The 20,310-nt window shown below is 29.7% G+C and overlaps 2 protein-coding genes and 1 pseudogene across 4 annotated transcripts in view; 1 reads left to right on the top strand and 2 right to left on the bottom strand.

Moving 5' to 3' along the window:
- LOC145192233 (nucleoporin NDC1-like) overlaps positions 1 to 20,310 on the top strand; it is a 42,580-nt gene that overhangs the window by 22,060 nt on the left and 210 nt on the right. The window contains exons 12-20 of one of the 3 annotated variants that reach the window (XM_090098076.1): positions 1,257 to 1,338; positions 1,627 to 1,839; positions 2,495 to 2,532; positions 9,178 to 9,241; positions 10,343 to 10,401; positions 14,832 to 14,873; positions 19,446 to 19,536; positions 19,620 to 19,671; positions 19,917 to 20,140. In XM_090098076.1, coding sequence (XP_089954202.1) covers positions 1,257 to 1,338; positions 1,627 to 1,839; positions 2,495 to 2,532; positions 9,178 to 9,241; positions 10,343 to 10,401; positions 14,832 to 14,873; positions 19,446 to 19,536; positions 19,620 to 19,671; positions 19,917 to 19,980 — 705 coding nt within the window. In that variant the 3' untranslated portion in view covers positions 19,981 to 20,140. Of the gene's footprint in view, positions 1 to 1,256; positions 1,339 to 1,626; positions 1,840 to 2,494; positions 2,533 to 9,177; positions 9,242 to 10,342; positions 10,402 to 14,831; positions 14,874 to 19,445; positions 19,537 to 19,619; positions 19,672 to 19,916; positions 20,141 to 20,310 lie in introns of those variants that run through there. The other 2 variants (XR_016455730.1, XM_090098082.1) reach the window with 2 other exon arrangements.
- On the bottom strand, positions 16,086 to 17,450 carry LOC149894570 (uncharacterized). Its single transcript, XM_090071100.1, has one exon. It carries the CDS (start codon positions 17,448 to 17,450, stop codon positions 16,107 to 16,109), a length of 1,344 nt encoding a protein of 447 aa, XP_089927226.1. The 3' UTR covers positions 16,086 to 16,106.
- LOC149894569 (uncharacterized) lies at positions 17,477 to 18,284 on the bottom strand (annotated as a pseudogene).

Below are 20,310 nucleotides of genomic sequence, written 5' to 3'. Positions count from 1 at the left end.
GTTTGAATTTTTTTTACGAATTAGTGGGTCTATTTCTGTTAGATAAGCTATCATCCGTTTATAATAAAAATTTCATAGGTATTTACAGAGACGATGGTTTGGCAGTTTTTAAAAATCTAAGTGGCCCAGAATCAGAAAGAGTTAAGAAAACAATTACAAAAATGTTTAAAATTATGGTTTAAATATTACCATCAAATGCAACCTAAAAATTTTTAACTACCTGGATATCACTTTGAACCTAAATGATTCCACTTATCAACCCTATAGTAATGAAATGGGTATTTGCTTGATAATATTCAGAGGATGTTTTGATTCCTTATGTATGTAGTTTTTTCCCTGGCTTACTATAGGGTTGATAAGTGGAATCGTTTAGGTTTGTCACTCTTCACTTTTCAATTTGTTCCCAAGTAATTTCTTGTTAGGTGAACTCATTGACATCTTTGATTTTTCTTCTCTTCACTGATATAATTTTCCCCTAACTTCAAAAGGTGGGAGAAGGTGTAGAAATAAATAAAAATTATTTCCATGTTTTCTCACCTCATTGTTTTCCGCAATAACAATACTGATACATCATTGACAGAATTTATTTACCAGCAACATGTTGGGTGAATAGTGGTATATCTAATTGTCTTTCTATTTTACTTAGCTCATGTGTAAAAAAAATGTTATAAAAATTTAATGTTTCATTTTCCCTACTAATACATATAAAACCAAATTTGAAAATCTTACATTAAAAAAATAACTTTTTTATATAATTCCAAACCTATCAAGTAGATTTTAAATTATCTTCCAACAGTTATTAACATTAACAATCTTGCAAAAATTTAAAACATAAAAAAAGATTTTTCATAAGAATGTCTTTGGTAACATTGACAATGAAAATCTTGGTTTTAAAGACAATCACTTGGAACATAGAATTTCATAAAATTTCTGGATAACCATATCCTAAAAGGATTTTTAACTACATTGGAAGGTAAGGCCATGGTATCATTAATGTCTTGTCACATCTTAAAGTTACTTACACATTATTAATGACTTAAAAATCTCACTTGCAATCATAAAAAAATGTGTCTCATTCTCCCCAATAACTCATTTTGCTCTGATTTTCTCTAATAGACAAAATAAAATAATTTATCCTATTTGCTATTACAATACAAACTCATATACATTTACTCAGTTCAGTGTAAAATTACCTTAAATTAAGCTGAGAAAGTTGAGTCAGCTCAAAATTAAAAGCTTTTTTTTTTTTAATTTAGAGTCTTGGTTTTATGGATTTTTCCTTTTTGAGCAAGTTTCCTGGCCCACAAAGATCAAAAATGTATGAGCTTTCTTCACCAGGTAAAATGTTTTAGCAAAAAGTAATAATGATGCTAATGATTTATTTTTTCAATTTTTACCATTTTGACAAAATATATTTTAGAAAATTACACTTAAATTGTTTAAAAAATAATAATAGAAATAGATATATTGTTGTAGATAGTTTTTGTATAATTATGTTTAAATCATGAATCAATTTTTGAATTATTTACAAAAATTGATTTCAAGGCATAAATCTTAGTACAATAAATACAAGTAAAATTTTATGTTCCTTATCTTGGAGAGTTTTAATGATATTTGTTTTTCTAGGTAATCAACCTCACACTTGGAATCAAATTTCATATCAATGCAATCAAGTTTTAGTTATGGAACATTTAAAATTAAAGCAAGCGTATGAACAAAAGCACATTTCTCAGTCAACACTTCAATTTACAAAAGACATGATTACATCAGATCTCTTTTCATCTACAGATGAGAGAATTGAAAATCTTCCAAGTGAAAAAGTCCTTTTATCAAGTCCATGTTAGTCTCTTGTTTTAATATTTTTATCTTTTTAAAGAATCCACTTTTGCTACCATTTAATCTTAGTATATACTTATAACTTATATTTTCTTAAAGCAACATTCTACCAGGCTTTAACCATCTTAGTTTTGACAAGCTTTTGAAAGATGCTCCTCAAAATATTTGTTAAGTTTTTTTTACACACAGTTAGATCAAAAATAAATTGTGCTATTAAAGTTGGGATAACTTTCTTTTTTAATGAGTTTTTAAATGTGAAAAAAAGTTAAAATAAAAAAGTTTAAATAAGGGTGTTTGTTTTTTTGTTTTTTGAAAATTTTCAACTATTTATTGGCAGTTTCATCAAAAAATCTAATATTTTCCTGTCACAAAGAAAATGGCATTTTTGGGAAAATAAGCTTGTTTTAGATCTGATTAAACAGGGAAATACCTATTGAAATATCTAGCAATACAAAAAATACAGCACTACTTAAAAGTCATGAAACTTTTACAACTAATTACAGCAATTTATAAAACAAAAAATCTAAAATGATTTCCATGTGTAGATACAGAAGCAAGTTTCAGTTTTCCTAATGTGATGTTGGAAACTAAATAGGCATCCAAATGCTTTAGATGTTAACTCATGTTAATATAAATTTTAACTTTATTTGGTTTTTAGATAAGTTTCCTACTTCCAAGAGTTTAGCAGAGAAAAATGTGAGTTATTTTTGATAATTTTTTATTACTTGGTTACACTGAACAATAAATTTTTAAAAAAGTCTTGCTTCCTGAAAAGTTTTAGGTGATTGAGACAGGTACCTATAGGGTATGCACAAGTATAGTTTTTGTTTTACTGCATCATGTATGATTTCTAAGAAATAGACATTTATATGTTTACCTATTTTTTTTTTCATATTTAATCACGTTTATGTTCCGCATGAGCCATTAGTTCAACAGAATTAAAAATGTTTTGCTCCTGATTTTCTTTTGTATTCAACGTCTGGTGCATCATGTTGCAGTGTCCAACAGTAATCAGCAAGCATTTACAGATTCCAGTTGCCCTGGTATAGTTTCTCCATTGTAGCAATGTCCTGGTGAAACTGCTCACTGTGTTCATCACTGACAGCACCAAGATTCACGGGGAAGAAGTCCAAGTGCAAGTGAAGGAAATGAACCTTGAGTGACATGTTGCACTTCATTTTCTGGTATGCGCGGATAAGTTTCTCTACGACTTCAACGTAGTTTGGCGCTCTGTAATTGCCCAGGAAATTGTCAACAATGTCTTTAATGGCTTTCCAGGCATTTTTTTCCTGGCCAATTAACAGCTCTTCAAACCACTTGTCACTCATAACATGTCTGATCTGGGGACCAACAAAAATGCCTTTTTTGATCTTCACATTACTTATTCTTGGAAACATCTGTCTTAAATAGCGAAAACCCTCACCTTCCTTGTTCAGTGCTTTCATAAAATTCTTCATGAATCCAAGTTTTATGTGTAGAGGAGGTAAAAATATCTTTGCTGGCTTGACAAGTAGTTCGTGTGCAACATTTTTCTGTCCTGGAACTAACTTTTTGCGGAGTGGCCAACTCTGTCGACAATGTGACTCTTTGGCATGGCTGTCCCATTCACAGATGAAACAACAGTACTTGGTATAGCCAAGCTGCAGTCCCAGTAACAGAGCAACGACTTTCAGATCTCCACAGATATTCCAGTTGTAACTGCTATACTTGATGTGCTTAAGCAACAGTTCCATATTCTCATATGTTTCTTTCATGTGTACTGCTTAGCCAACAAGTACTGATGGATAAATGTTGCCATTGTGTAGCAGAACAGCGTTCAGGCTTAGCATTGAAAAATCAATGAAGAGACGCCACTCTTTTGGACTGTGATCACAACCCAAGGCCAAGAATAATCCTTCAATGTTACAACAGAAACAGAGACTGTTGTCTTGAGCAAAATATTTGGTGATATCATGGTGCTGGCTTCTGAACATAGAAATTTTCATACCTGGTGACAGCAGACACCATCCCTGCAGCCTGGAACCCAGCAACTCGGCTTTTGCTTTTGACAGACCCAAATCTCTAACCAAATTGTTCAATTCGGACTGTGTTATTAGATGTGGATCACCTGATGAGCAAGGTTCTGGGTCAATGTCACTGTCAGTTACCTGCACTAAAGTTTCTTCATCTGGTTCATCTGAGGTCAAATCCTCGGGTGGTTTTGGAATTGGGAGACTGTCGTCATGTGCCACAGGTCTCATTGCTGAAGACAAATTAGGATATTCAATTGACTTCTTGTTTTTGGAAAAGAAACCAGATATATTAGTCAAACAAGAATAACAGTCCGTCACATGGTCTTTTTGTTCTCGCCAGATCATCGGAACAGCAAACGGCATACTCTTACAAGTGCCTCTGAGCCAGGCTCTTAGATTGACACCAATGTTGTGCAGCAAATGTGAGGCGCCCATTCCTTGTCTTAGTCACCAATTTCGCAGCAAAAATACAGATAATAAGCTTTCTTCACAAGAGCAGTTGTAGAACGTCTCTGAGGCGCAAGTGTATATTTACCACAGATATAGCAGAATGTATCGCGGCTGTTACAACATTGACGTGACATATTGCCAGACAGCAAAATGGCTATAGCATTAAATTTACTTACTGTTATATTGATACAGACACTGTACTTTACTATAATGATGCACACACACACTAGCTGCACAAACTGTTGCTGATGAGTTACTAACTGGAGTGAGATGTTTGGATATAGATTTAAGCAAAAACTTAGATAAAATTGAAGGTTTCTCCTAAACGGTACGTGATACGTAAATTTTGATGTGATATTTGTGATCAGCACCCAAAAATCATTAAGAAACACCTAACAGTGTTCAAGAAGCAAAAAATGTGTTGTGCAGTGTTATTAGTAAAAAATTCCTAAGGTATAAACTACTGCCAAAACGCATAAAAATGCTAAAAAATGATTGAAAAGCTTTTTTAAATCACTTAAGTGTTGACCTGATCTTAGGAAAGTCATGTAAAAATTTGGCTCTACCATCTTGCTGCTTGATGTTTGGTTTACAGTTCTGACCAGTTTTTTTAATCCATTGTTTGACAGGCCTGTATTTAATTGTACATTTACAAGAGCTAGAGTGGTCAATTTTGCAGCACTTGATGGTGGCTGGATAATACTTTAACCTGAAACCAAAACATACATATTTTATATTTATAATAAACTTTGTTTAGAAAGCTTCGGTAAAATTTTAAAATTATTTGTTTTTAAAGAGATTAGAAACTTGTCAAAAATATACTTCCTGAAATCTATCTAGTCTCATTTCTTAATACTCAAGACTTTCTTTCAATATATGCGTGCAAAAATTATTCAAATATAAATATTTAACAGGGGTAATTGTAAGTGGAGGCCCGTCAAATGCTTTAGGAAGTTGAATAGTTCCTTCTGGGGCAAATTCTTTATTGGAAATAACTTGAGATGCAACTGTTCAGTTGTTTTGGCATCTTTTGCTGCTAAAGATTCAAGGTTTTCCCTGTAGTTTATTTCAGAGCATTGGTGTGGCAAACCTTTTCCTAACGGGCTGAGGCATGTGCTGCAGCGCACACTTGGTTTTTTCTCAATGGTGATTTGCTCTTCAAGAGGATGTTTTTCTTGCAGCTTGAAGAACCAATTTGGCAGATTAAACAATAACACATCGTGCCTCTTGTTTCAAGTCTCACTTGTATTGACTTGAAATCAAAGAAAGGGGGATTGCAACTTCTTTGCCTTCTTGTTTTCTGCATAAAGTAGTTCTGCATGATTTGCAGAGCCCTTGCAGTACCCGAGAATCACTGATATTGATCTTGGTCTAAAATTGGCATATGCAATCTGCATGGAAAACAGTAAGCTGTTTTAAACATTTTTTCAGACAGAGCAAACAGAAAAACTTTCAATTTTCATCATGAATCTTTGCTTGATTTAGAATTGTGTTAGTTCACTAAATCAAACTCTGCCTTTTACAAGATTTAACCTAAACTTATATTGGATAACAATCCACTTAACATACTTACAATTATTAATATACTTATAATTATTTAAATCAATGATACTTGTCACACTTAATGACAATTTAGATGATGTCTTATTTGATGAGACAGCCCTTCAAACGATTTTTAGTGCTCTTCAAAGGACTATTCTCCCCTTCATAAAATTTCTCTCTTAAAAAATTATTGCACTTTTTGAAAACTTTTGAGAGAGATTTTGTCATTTTGTGCTTATGCAACTATTTTCATAAAATTTTTACAAATTTTGTTTCAAAACAACCCTAATCTGTAAAAATTGATTTTCCTCAGACTATCCCTACAAACTTTTTAGCAGTCAGTTATCTTAGATATCTAAATTTTTTAAATCAATTATTTCAGCCAATATAAAAAATATTTGGTTTTCTCACAATTTTTTTGTTTTAAGAGAAATAAATATTTTTTATTTTCTATGTACAGCTATTCACGAAAGTTTAAACGATTGCAGAATTTTCAAATCTAGTCTTCGGTTTTTCTTGAATAAAAATCTAACGGAAATAGATATCAAAATAATTATTTTTCCAATTTGGTAAATAGGTTATTTGTTAATAGAATAAAAAAAAGTAGGTTTTGACTCATTACCGTTTACTCAGAAATTTCATTAAAAGGTAGGTGATAAAAATTAAGAGGTTTCACAAAAGTTTAAACGATTTTATTTAGGATCAATTATTTGCTAATTAATTGATAAATCCGCTGCGAAATTTTTTTTCGCAGCGAGTTTATCAATTAATTAGCAAATAGTTGAGTAGTTTTTCAATCAAAAAATTCATCACAACATCATCAGGCAGCTTTTAATTCATTAAAAATCAACTTAAAATATTGTGAATTTCAAATTAATTTCAATTGCATGCAAATGGGTCGAAAATCAGTTTCTAGTGACATCAAATGGCAAGTTATTGGTATGGCGCGGACAAAAAATCACACAAACGTTCAAATAGGCAAAATACTTAACATTTTTGAATATTGCGTTAGAAAAACCATCAAAACCTGGGAGCTTACCAAGGATGTCTCCGACATGCCGCGTACTGGGAGACCATCCAAACTCAGCAACCGTGACAAAAATGGTATATTCAGAATGAGCAGAGAAAACCCCACACTCAGCTACAAAAAGCTAGCACAAATCTTCAATGAGTCAAAAAATAATCCAAAAGTTAGCAGAGAGCTCGTGAGATGAACATTGTCGGACAAAGGTATTGGAACGTACATAGCTGCTAAAAAACCTATTCTTTCAATCACGGATAAACGTAAACGACGAGTGTGGTCCAAAGAAAGGCTGGACTGGTCTGTAGAACAGTGGGCAAAAGTTATTTGGAGTGGTGAAGCTAACTTTTAAGTTGTAAACCGCAAGGGAAGAATCTATGTCAAAAGATTTGCAACTGAGAAATATTCAGACAGGTTTTTGCAACATCGTCGACAAGGCGGTGGAGGTTCGGTTGGCATCTGGGGATGTTTTTCTCACAAAGGTATAGGCTTCTGTGAGCTGTATGAAGGCCGAATTAATCAATACACCTACAAGAACACATTGGAAACGTGTTTAGTTCTATCAATCAGACACTTGTATGGCAGAAGCAAGCAATTCATCTTTCAACAAGACGGGGCTTCAGCTCATACAGCACACTCAATCAAAGAATATTTTTTGAAAAAAAGTTCAATGTGATGCCCTGGTGCCCTAGATCACCAGATCTCAACCCAATCGAAAATATTTGGTCTTGGATCGACAATCAACTGACATACCATGAAATTCAATCAACTCAGCATTTAAAGTAACTTTTGAATGAGTACTGGCTGAAGGTACCTCGCGTGATGTGCATGAAATTAGTTGAATCAATTCATAAACGAGTTTATCTTTGCTATAAAAACAAAGGAGGACACTTCAAATATTAATTTGGCTTTTTTTTTCATTTTTTGTTCGAATGTTGCAATTCGTTTAAACTTTTGTGCTTCTTACTTTTCCTATAAGATTTTTTGTAATAGCTTTTTTCTAACTAAATATTAAAATTTTTATAACATGTTCATATTCATTTTAAAGCTAATTACTTTTTCTTTAATAAATAAAAAAAATTAAGTCGATATCGTTTTACAGTTTTTCTTTATTAAACAAAAACCAAACATACTTGATAAAAATTCTGCAATCGTTTAAACTTTCGTGAATAGCTGTAGAAATCGTTAGAAAAGCTTTTCAATTGTTTTTTAGCATCTTTATGCGTTTTAGCAGTAGCTTATACCTTGGGAAATGATGAGATTTTCATGCTATGCATAAGCCAAGTCAAACCACGCTTTAAATAGCAAATCAATATTTTGGTCTGTAAAATGAAAACAACGTATGTAAACAATTATACTAAAAATTGTTGGTATTGCATAGTGGAACACTCTTGCAACCATTATTTTGAAAATAATGACCAAATATCACAGTAATCAGTAAACTTTTGAGGTATAAGTAGCAAAAAACTAACAAAACTTAAACTAAAACTGCCATAAATCTTTAACCAGTTAACCGATCTGACTGAACTTTTTCCAGAGTTTGGTGTGGCTAGAGGCTACATTTGCACCAATATTTATCAAATTATGTAAAGTGATTCTCATTCTACAAGTGTTTTTATTGGCGCACTATGAAGTTAAAATTTCCCTCAATTTGAACATTCAAATTAAATTATATTCCGCGGACAAAATTCAAAGGTTTAAAAATTTGTATCACAGGGTACCTTAATGTGTATGCTATCACCCCATAGAAGTGGTGTTCTTGGGTCAGCTAGGTCAGCATTATCATGATCCATGATACCATGATTTACATTGCATCAGTTACAGAAATGTAATAAGTGTAAATTAATGATTGTTGTTGTTATCATTATCATCATCATCATCACCATCATCATCATCATCATCATCATCATCATCATCATCATCATCATCATCATCATCATCATCATCATCATCATCATCATCATCATCATCATCATCATCATCATTATTACTATTATTATTATTATTATTATTATTATTATTATTATTATTATTATTATTATTATTATTATTATTATTATTATTATTATTATTATTATTATTATTATTATTAATATTATTATTATTATTATTATTTCTATTATTATTATCATTAATTTATTGTTGTTAAGTTTATAACTATGTAGTGGGCATAGCAAAATACTTTATTTTCCTCATTATGTTTGTATAACCTTTTAAAAAATATTTTAACAAGAAAAATAGTTGTATTTTAAAAAGAAACCTATTCATTTATAAAGTTATTTGCTATTTATTTTATTATAAGTTATTTATCTTTAGACCTCAACTAAACCAAATGATAACCTGTTTAACAACTTCAATGTTACAATATGGTGTGTTGAAGGTATGTTGATGCTTATTAATTTTGTTTAAATGATAGTTACTTTTTATCATTTAGTTTTTTCTAACACCTCATCAAAAATTTGTTTTCCTTATAATCAACAAAACTTTTCATAAAAAAATAACTATTTAGATAAAGTTGCAGATTAATAAAATCATATCTGAAGTTAATCATCTTTAATGACTAGTAAAGATCTTTGTAGTGGTGATGCATTTAGTTTTATAATTTAGAGAAAATGTTTTTTGTTCATTTGTGTTAAATTCATTTATATTGATATTTATATTATATCAACTATATTATCAGTTTATATAGAAAATGTGTTAAATTCATTTATATAGATGAACTTAGTTTATATAGATTAAATTAACAAAAAAAATGAATATTTTTTTACTTATACAGTACCATCATAATTTTTTTACTTACATTCAAAGTAGTTTAAAATGAGAACCAATAAAGATAGATGTAAAAAAAAACAACACCAAAATCAGTATTTAAAGTAATCCTTGTGTGCTTTTTAAGCTAGATTGAGTTGATCAAGTTGTCATAAATTTTTGTTGGAATAATTTTCCAATTGTTTTTTTGTTTCAGGTTAAATATCAAATTTATCTTGAGTTTTCCATTTAACTCCAAAAAGATTTTTGGGATTGAGCTAGCCAGGCATTAAGTATATTTCAATCTTTTGCACATAGGTGCAAAGATTTGCTCAATTTGTTTTTTTTTTTTTTTTTTTTTTTTTTTTTTTGTATAGATAAAAAACAAAACAAGTTGAGATAAAGAAGTGATAAAGAAGTTTTCATAACTATTGTTTCAGAAGAGGATTGAATGCAAATGAAATTAAGACATCTTAAGACATTTATAATATGTTTCTTTTTTAGAATAATTTGAAAAAAGAAGGCTTATGCACGTTTTTTTTTTGAAACCACTATAACTCAGCACATGAACTAAATATATAGACAGTAGATAAATAAAAAGATTTTATGAGAAAATGTTCTTAAATTGTTTAAAAGTTGGTTTAGTTGAAATATAGGGTTGATAGCTTGTTCATTAAAACAATTGCAAAGTTTATAAAAAACATTTGCATGTAAAAAAAAAATTTACTTTTAGGTTTGTGTAATTTAATAGCTGCTTCACTTAAAGAAGATCATTATGGAGTAGTTCAACAGGTCGTTGCTGTTATTTTTAACACATACATAGAATATATATATATATATGTGTGTGTATATATATATATATATATATATATATATATATATATATATATGTGTGTGTGTGTGTGTGTGTGTGTGTGTGTGTGTGTGTGTGTGTGTGTGTGTGTGTGTGTGTGTGTGTGTGTGTGTGTGTGTGTGTGTGTGTGTGTGTGTGTGTGTGTGTGTGTGTGTGTGTGTGTGTGTGTGTGTGTGTGTGTGTGTGTGTGTGTGTGTGTGTGTGTGTGTGTGTGTGTGTGTGTGTGTATATATATATATACACACACACACACAGTATTGTGAATAAGTTTTAGCCCACTATAATTTTATAATTATTTTTGTTTTTATTCTAAAAATATGAAAGACTTATGAAGTAAAAAAAATTAGGTTTTATAGACACATATATTACAATCAAAAATATCTAGAAATAGTTTAACAAAATATGATACAAAAAGAAAAAACAATTAATACTTTGTATGTCCGCCTTTTGCATTGATCACAAAAGCAAATCTGCTGGGAATAGATTTATATAAATTTGTAATGAACTTTTGTGGAATATTGGCCCACTCTCTTTTCAATATTCAGAAACATTCTTCAACATTTTTGCGGTTATATTCAATAATGTTCAAATCTGGACTTTGAGGAGGCCAGTTCATTACTTCGAGAACTCCCTCCTCACACATTTTCTATAAATATTTTTTTGCCACTCGGGAACAATGTTTGGGATCATTATCTTGCTGTAGAATGAAATTATCACCAATTAGTCTCATTCCAGATGGTATTGCATCATATCTTAATATTTATATACATTGTTCTCCTGTCAGTTTGCCATCAATTCTGATAAAATCACCTACTCCAGATAATGAAATACAACCCCAAACTAAAACAGAACCTCCCCCATGCTTGATTGTTGGATGTAGACAATCAGGGCAGTATGCCTCTCCAGTCCTTCTTCTTACATACTGTCGACTCCTGCTACCGAACAATTCAAATTTTAATTCATCTGTGTATAGTACACGGTTTAACATTTCTTGCATCCAATTACTATGCTGTTTTGCATATTTAATATATTTTTTTTATTACCACGACGTAATATAGGCTTTCGGACAATAACACACACCCTTAACCCAGCTTTTAGTAAATGTTGTCGAATTCAAGAAGAGGAAACATTGGTCCCAGTCACAGCCTGAATGTCTTGGGCTAGTTCACTGGAGGCTTTTTCCGATTTCGCAAAGACACATTTTTAAAATACTTTGTCATGTTTTGTAAGCTTTAGAGGTCTTCCACTTCAAGTTTTATCCTCAAGAGATCCTGTGTTTGTTTTTTTTTTTATATAATTCCTCTTATGGCTGTCCTTGAATATTTTGTTTTTCAGACAATTTGTCAGTGAGAATAACCTTCTTCATGAAAAACAATTTTTTTACGTTCCACTGGTGGAATTTTACCCAATTTAGCACTTTAATAACAATAAACATAATAATGCAAAAGAAAAAAAAAAAAAAACTTGAATTAGAATAAGTTTTGCTCTTAGAAAAACAAAAAATGATATTAAACACACAGTATCTATGAAATATCTTTGTAAACTGTACTATCATCTAATATGAAGCCTTCACAGCAATAAATAAACAAAAATGCAAGAGCAAACTAAAAACAAACAAGCTGATATGAATTGGGTTCAGATCAGCATATAATAAAAATTAACACATTAGATATCTAAATACAAAAATCTGTTTAAAATTTAGATAAATAATGCTTTTGTTTGTTAAAATAGTGTTTAGTATTGTTTGAAGTAAGACATTATTTTATATTAAAAAAATATTCAGAAGCTATTATTGTTAAAAAAACATGAGTTTTGATAAATGGGCTAAAACTTAATCACAGTACTGTGTATGTATGTATGTATGTATATATATATATATATATATATATATATATATATATATATATATATATATATATATATATATATATATATATATGGGCAATTCCACGTAAAAGATGAAGAAAAAAAAAAAAATTTCACAACTACATTTAATAACTTCATTAAATTTATTTTCCAACTATTTAAGAATACTTTTAAGAAAAAAAATTATTAAAAAAATAATTTTATACTATAACATACTTTTAAAATTGTAAGGGTTATATGAGCATGTTTTTATGTTTATATATAGTCATGTTATGAAGCGTTGAAAAAAGTTTCAGTGCTGTTTTTTTAAATGACTTTTACTTCTAAGTTTAGCTAAAATGCAAAATTAAACATGCATAATATTTTTTATAAAAACGAACTCTAACTAGGTCTATAAGAAGAGCATATTTATGAAAACAAGACGTTTCAACCGTCACAAAAAAAAAGTCAAAATTTTTTGTTTATGCTTCCTATCAAACTTTTTAAAACTACAACCATGATAAAAGTAAATATACTCATACATATTTTATCATTGTTTCAAAAAAAAAAGCATTAAAGTGCTTTAGATTACCATTTCAACATGTTACTAAGTACGTTACGACCATCACGAAATGTTTGTTTTCCCATCACGGCTTCTTGACTTAAAAAAAAAAGTTTAACCCCAAACAATTTAATTCATTTCAAACGATTTACATCATTTAAACCAAATTATAATATAAATCAGTTTTGTTTATTGTTTAATTTGCAGTTTGTTTATTTATCTTATTACTAAACTTGTTAAAGTTTTTTTTGAAATTATGAGTAACTAATGAAACTATGATAGTAAACTATTGAAAGTTTCTTTGGCCGAAAACGGAGACATGGATACCTTAATCACCTATAGTTGATGGATTAAAGAAGATCATCGCTGTGTACTCAGTCAACATAAAAAAAACATAAAAAGTTATTTTTAAAGATTTCCGCGACAATTTACTAGAGTTTACTGAGTTTAGTGAGATGATCACTAAAAAGCACCAGTTTGAACAATATTGCAGTCAAAAAGAAAATCTCAAACCAGACCAAATTTTGATACAATTTGATTATTCACAAAACTATACATGTGGTTATCAGGATGCTGTTCAAGCTGCTTATTGGTCGCAGTCAACTATTACCTTGTTTACAGTTGTAATCTACCGTTACCAATTAGAGCCAATATCAGTTGTAATAATATCCGACGATAATGATAAAACAAAACGCGCCACTACTACATATTTAAGTGAAATATTTGACCTTTATTACATTGATTATATAAAAAAAGTTATATTATGGACTGATGGTCCATGCACTTAATTCAAAATTAGATATATGGCCAAATTCATACAAGATTGCTCTGTGAAGTATCATTTTAAAAGTATAGAATGGAACTTTTTTGCTACCTCTCACGGTAAAGGAGCAGTTGATGGATTGGAGGGTCATTAAAGTGATTTGTTTGGAACAGCGTAAAATCTTGTGAAGTGGTCATCTTAATAGCTGATAAAATAGAAGAAGTGAAAGCTGTTACAAATATTACCAAAATGCATTTCTATCAAATAAAAAATGAAAAGTTTTTGTTTTCAAAATTCTCTAATACTTTGTAATGGGGTTGCGGAACAATTTTAAAAATTATATATTAGTAAAAAAAATTTACTGTTCTAATATATTTTTTTCCTATATTGGATTCCCAGCCCCTCAAAACATTTGCAAGGCATATGAAAATACATACTTCTAGATGTTGAGTTGTATTAAATGGAGTTAATAAAACAAAAAAAAACAGGGAGCATAAATAGCATTAAGCGTTTGTTGCCTACTCCAAATAAAACGATCCCAGTATTGAAGAAACATCATGGATAGCCTTGATAATGTTATAAAATTCATATTTTTTAACATAACTTAATTGGTTTTTATAATCATTCATTTTTATTATGTCATTCATTGCGTTATTTGTTGTTTTACACTTTTGACTTTTTCGTTATGACCGTCACAGTTACGACCGTCACGACATAAAACTTAATAAAAGTCTCAGAAAACTTCAAGCAAAAACTATGAAACTCACCATATAGCAAGTTCAATGTGTAGTTAAATAACACAGCAAAGGATTTTTTTTTCACTGTGTAGATGGCTGCAAAAAGATTGACAAAGTTTATTTGTTTAGATTTGTCAAAAAGTAAGTATAACGACTGTCACACTACGTTAAGTTGATTTTTCAAATAAGTTGAACACTTGAATTAACTTTTGCATACTAAATTATGTAATAGTATTTAACATTTCTGGAAATTTTCATGTAAATACCATTCTTGGTTAATTTTTAATGGCTAAAAAAGCATCAAATGTTACGACCGTCACTTGCATGGAATTGCCCATATATATATATATATATATATATATATATATATATATATATATATATATATATATATATATATATATATATTGGTTTTAAACTTATAAATATCTGTAACATAACAAACTGATTTCATTACCTTAGAATTTGCCTGAGATGTTAACAAATTTGCTCTCCTTACTTGAGGTTGGTATTTTTGTCATTTAAAGTATAAATAAGTTTTGTAATTATAATAAAGTGTATTTGTTGTAATAATACAAACTTTGCTTAGACAATATTTATTTTTTATTTATAATTTTTTATATTTTAATAAATGTATTAAAATTTTTTATTTCAACCAGTAAAATGTTTCTGAGAACTAGGAATTACTTTTTGAAATAGAGGCTTAGAGATTAAGTAGCAAACTTTTTTGGTTTTAGTTTTAAGGTTTTGCTAATTTTCATGTAAGTTAAATAATTTTTAATCTTTATGACAGTACTAAAAGTTTGATGATCTAGCTCTTAGCAAATGAAGGTGATTTGCAAGAAATTAGGGAAGTTGGGGCAAACTTAATCCTGCCTCAACCCATCACTACCCTCCTTGTAAAACTGTCTCCAAAAATCAAGATTTTTTTTTGGTTGTTGTTGTTCTATCATAAACTAGATCAAGGTTTATTGATAGATGTCACATTTCATCTCTTTTCGCTCAAAATTTATGAACACCAGTATCAACATCCCTCATAGTTAGCTATTTTAAGCAACAAAATTTCTGGATACTCCCCTAAAATATGTAATTTCTTCATAGGTCCCCATTGAAAAAAATTATTTTTTTGTACATCATATTTGGTTAACCATTGTATACAGCCATGGCCATCTATAATAACAGGCCTTGACATCGCGCAAGAGGCCGCAAAAACTGAAGGCCGATTAAAATTTTGTTACTTAAATCGATACACGTTTTATGAAGAGCAAATTAATGTTAGAGTGGTTGTTTTCTCATATAAATTACTAAGAAAAATAAAATTATTAGAGAAAAAACAATAGCCGTTCAAAAATCGATATATTTTGCGTTGCCAGAATAATAACGATGTTATAATTAACACGATTTGAAGACTAAAAACATAAACAAAAATAAAACCCGTTGGTAATTATTTTCTTTAAATACAATTCTGTAATTAACAAAAAGTATGGATAACTAAAAATTAAAATATAACGATGAAGATGATCAACAAAAAATCTTTTTGTGTGTGTGTGTGTGTGTGTGTGTGTGTGTGTGTGTGTGTGTGTGTGTGTGTGTGTGTGTGTGTGTGTGTGTGTGTGTGTGTGTGTGTGTGTGTGTGTGTGTGTGTGTGTGTGTGTGTGTGTACATAAATAAGCTTTAAAAAAAAAAAAAAAAAGTGTGACAAAATTTAAAAAATTTTAAACTAAAAATTCACAAAAGTTATGATAACTTCAGTATTTTTATCCTTGACTCTCTGTTACTACTAGGAGTGGTGATAAGTGCATGATTCTTTAGCAAAATATTGGAATATACTCTGCATTGCTTTTTTGTTATTTTAAGTCCATACTTAGCTGCTATAAACTGAAACTGAGTAATACAAAATGTCCTGCATAAAGGCCCAGTGGCACCTTGAAAAAATAGAAAGCAAAATAATGACCATTGGACAAGAGTATCAGTAGGGATTTGAAGTCCACCCCTGTTTAGACTATTCAGATAATTTCCATATTTGTGATAATAATTAGTTGTATCACCATAAATTTTTATTTCACTTTTTTGCACATAGCCAGCCATGTAAACTATAGCTGTTAATGTTGACTGATTAACTGAGCTTTCAAGATCATGCAAATTATCCAGCAATTCTTTTTCATCAGTAGAAGTATCTCTGCAACATATCTCACAAGAATGACCATCAATGCCATCTACAACAATATCTAGTTTTAAAGATAATTTGGTATGTTGAATATGTATTTTTTCAATTACAGATTTAGCATTTACAAAATAGGTACCTCCTGATCCCTGTTGAAGCTTAGAAAAAGCTTTTTCAATTGGATCTGTTGAAAACCAACCTAACAAAACATATTTGGCTCCATTACTTAACAACGTTTTCACTAAATCAATTAAGCCATAGCATGTATGTGCAATTGCTATACTGGTATCTTGTGAAAGCTGTTTGACTCGTTTACCAGAAGGCTTCATAAAATTTGACAGTTCAGCAGTTTCGTGTAGTATTTGTAACTGTGAATCATCAACTGAGTGGATTTCACCACACAATTCATTTCTAAAGCGAATGCTAGCACCAGGTACTTTGACATTGACAACACTCCAAAAAGAAATAACTTTTTCTATAAATATGGCAGTACCTTCAAAAGCTTTATTTTCAATGTCTGGGTGTGTTCTAAAAGCAGCAACTGTTTCTTCACAAAAAACACACAAACACAACTTTACAGACTGTCTCTCTATTGGTTTTGGATAAACTGATTTAGCTTTAAGTCTAGAAAGTTTAAAAAGACTATTGCACTCAGCTTTATATAACATTTCTAAATCACTCCACTTAGCCAAGAAAAGTGCTCCATTATGCAAAAATGGAAGCTGACCAGTCTTTTCTGTTAACCAATTGTTTCGTATAGATTTTAAAAGATGCACATAATTGTATAATAAAAATGTACCTGATGTTGATAACCATGTTTTACTTTCAACTGTTTTAAATGTTTTAAAAAATTGCTGATTTATTCGGTTACCATCTGTATTCATAAGAATACTGTTTATGAAGTTTAAGTCATCCATTGAGCTAATTTTTGAGGTCAGCCGTGTTAGAGTTCGAATACTCTGCAACTTGTAGTCAATGCACAAACAGTCATACAAACTTCGTTGCATTGCAAAATATTCATATGCCCTACATATAATATCTGGGGTATATAAAATTTTACCTACATTAACCTTTCTCATGGCATTAAGGTGCTCAAATAGAATATTAGACTGGTGAGAACTTTCTTTAGACTTTAAAAATCTAATTGCTTCAAATAAAGCAGATTTTGTTTTAATTAATGTTAACCTGTTTGTAGTTAAAGATGAAATATTACAAGTGGTGCCACTGTGATAAGCAACAAATGAAAAATCATCAAAAATTTCCATAAGAAATAAAGGAACACCAAGTTTGAATATTTTTGACTGTATGTGTAAACTTTTTTCATTGAGCTGAAAAACAATACAATCATTGCTATTAATGAACATAGATTGAATATCATCGAATACAAGTGTATCATCTTTTAGAAAGACATTTAACTCATCTGGTAAAACATTTTGAAATCCGCTTGCTGCCATGGTTTTTCGTGCTTTGTTTGGTGGTATTGGTAAACAACTTGATGGTGTATTTTTAAAGATAGATGGTGAGTTTAACGGTCGTTGTTTTCCATATTTAGTTACAAAAGCTGCATCATCTGGCCAATGCAGTCGACATACTGCTGTGTAGTCAGTGACAATAAAATTTGCTCTTGGGATTGCATCACTCCATCTTTTCCTTTCCTCTGGATCCTTTGGAAACTTATAAATCGAGATTATCGTTTCAGTTGAGTGATAGTTTTGTTTCAGTTGAGTGATAGTTCGAGCGGTACACAACATTTTAAAGGCATTTTTTTATTCTGGTAATATAACATTAATTCGACAATATTAATACAACCTTATAAACTGTGAGTTATAACAGGATACAGTTAGCTGTTACGTCCTAAAGTTGATTTATATAACTTATTAACCAATAGAATTTCATAAGTTTCTAAAAAAAAGGTGCAATGCAGGCTTCGCTTAAAGTAAAAAATCAAAATGTAAAAGGAGTATTATAAATCGGCCTTCAGTCAAACAACTTTTTTGCGTGATGTCAAGTCCTGTTATTATAGAAGGCCATGTATACAGCAAATCATGTTCAAATATGATTTGTCTTGTAATTAGTTAAATAGAGTTTTACTTTGAGGGAAATTATGGAATGCACTTTTTTGTATAATAACATTTCCCATAAAAATAATTCTACAAGTTTAAATTTTAAAGAACTTATTTGCATTAACAACCCAAACATGAAAATTAGTTGTTACTCTTTCATACTGTTTCTAAGTAATTATTTTCTAGATTGCAAAAGTTATGTCTCTTGTTAAGAAACCAGTGAACTACTGAATTAAATTTTTGTGGCAACTTACTACTAACATTTATGTCTGATCTTCTAAACCAAAAATTATTTTTTTTTTAAAATTCTTCAGCTATACAACCTTTTGCAGTGTTTCTTAAAAAATTAGATTAGTCTATCGTGTTTTAGTAGAGCCAAAGAGTTTTATCCTATTTTTTCAAGAATCCACTGTGATTATTTGGAACAGACTATAGTTTCTTCCAAAACCCTTTTTGAAAAAGTCAAATAGTAATAAGTATAGCAGCAAAGCAAAACACAAGTATGAAAGAGGCTACAGGTTCAGCAACAGAGAAATAACAAATAGCTTATAATTTCTAAGAATTGTGTCAGAAATACTCTGATATCATTTACAATGATGTTGGCATTCAACATTTTTCAGGATCCACAAATTCAAAAAACAACAGTGAAAACATTCTTATATTTTGTCAAGAAAGAACCCACCAATTTTAATTTTTTGTAAACTTATTTTGGATTTGTTGGAGCTTTGCTCATGTTTTTCATAATTCCCTAAATATTTAAAGATATTTAACAATTTCTAACACCTGTTGCAATTATTAAGTGCAGTTTTTTTGATCTATTGAAATGATAAATTGATATTTCTTTTTTAGGTTTGTGAGTTATTAACACGAAATTCTAACCTTTACTCCATCTCTTTACATCAGCAAAATGATATAATGTATGCTTCTCAGCTTAAGATAGGTAATTTTTTAAAAATAAAACAAGTTAAACTTTTATTAAAAGTTGTGAAACTATTCTAATTGTTTATTGCTGCTATAATTTAGCCATTAAAACTGGCTTATATGCTGTGACAACAGAATTTGGATATTACATAAGGTAATCAAGATTGTTTTTTTAATCCAAATATATTTTTCAAGTTTTTACATAAGCTTAATGTAAACTTGTTACAATAATTTTGTGAAAAAACATCAGCTTAAACAGTTTTTTGATTTTTTGAGTTACATTTTTGTAGTTAGGCTAACAGTAAAGTGTTACATGACAGTTTGTTGGGGAAACATAAGCTATTTGTCAAATCTTTTTTAGATATAAAATTTAATATTTGCTATATGTTTCATTTTTAGTGCAGTAGTGTTGTCCGCAGATCATAAAAAAAAGATGCATGAGTTCCTAGAGTTTGCTTGTTAAGATACATAAAAGATAGGAGATACATAAAGTATTGAAACAAAGTTGAAAAGAAAAAAAAAGAACTGTTTGTAAAATACTCAAGAAAACATAAAATTTGTTTTAGATTGCTAAATGTTAATCTGTTGGTGATTATTTGTTGATGATTGTTCTTCATAAGAAAGACTCTTATTTTCTTTGTTACTTGATAATATTTCAAATATTACTTTTAATGTTTCTTTACTGATATATCATATTGAAATCACAATATTTAAGGAGAAATTTTAATATTAAAGCTATATACAATATACAATTAACATTTTTAAAAATGAAATTGGAAAATTTAATAGTTTC

The sequence above is a fragment of the Hydra viridissima genome, unplaced genomic scaffold, assembly GCF_058129835.1.
Source record: "Hydra viridissima isolate aposymbiotic clone 2 unplaced genomic scaffold, HvirCarnegie_v1 scaffold_1, whole genome shotgun sequence".
NCBI lineage: Eukaryota > Metazoa > Cnidaria > Hydrozoa > Anthoathecata > Hydridae > Hydra > Hydra viridissima.
This window is presented reverse-complemented; position numbering and strand designations above follow the sequence as displayed.

Coding starts and splice junctions, on each gene's coding strand:
- LOC149894570 (XM_090071100.1), bottom strand. CDS start 17,450: ATGGATGACTTAAACTTCATAAACAGTATTCTTATGAATACAGATGGT.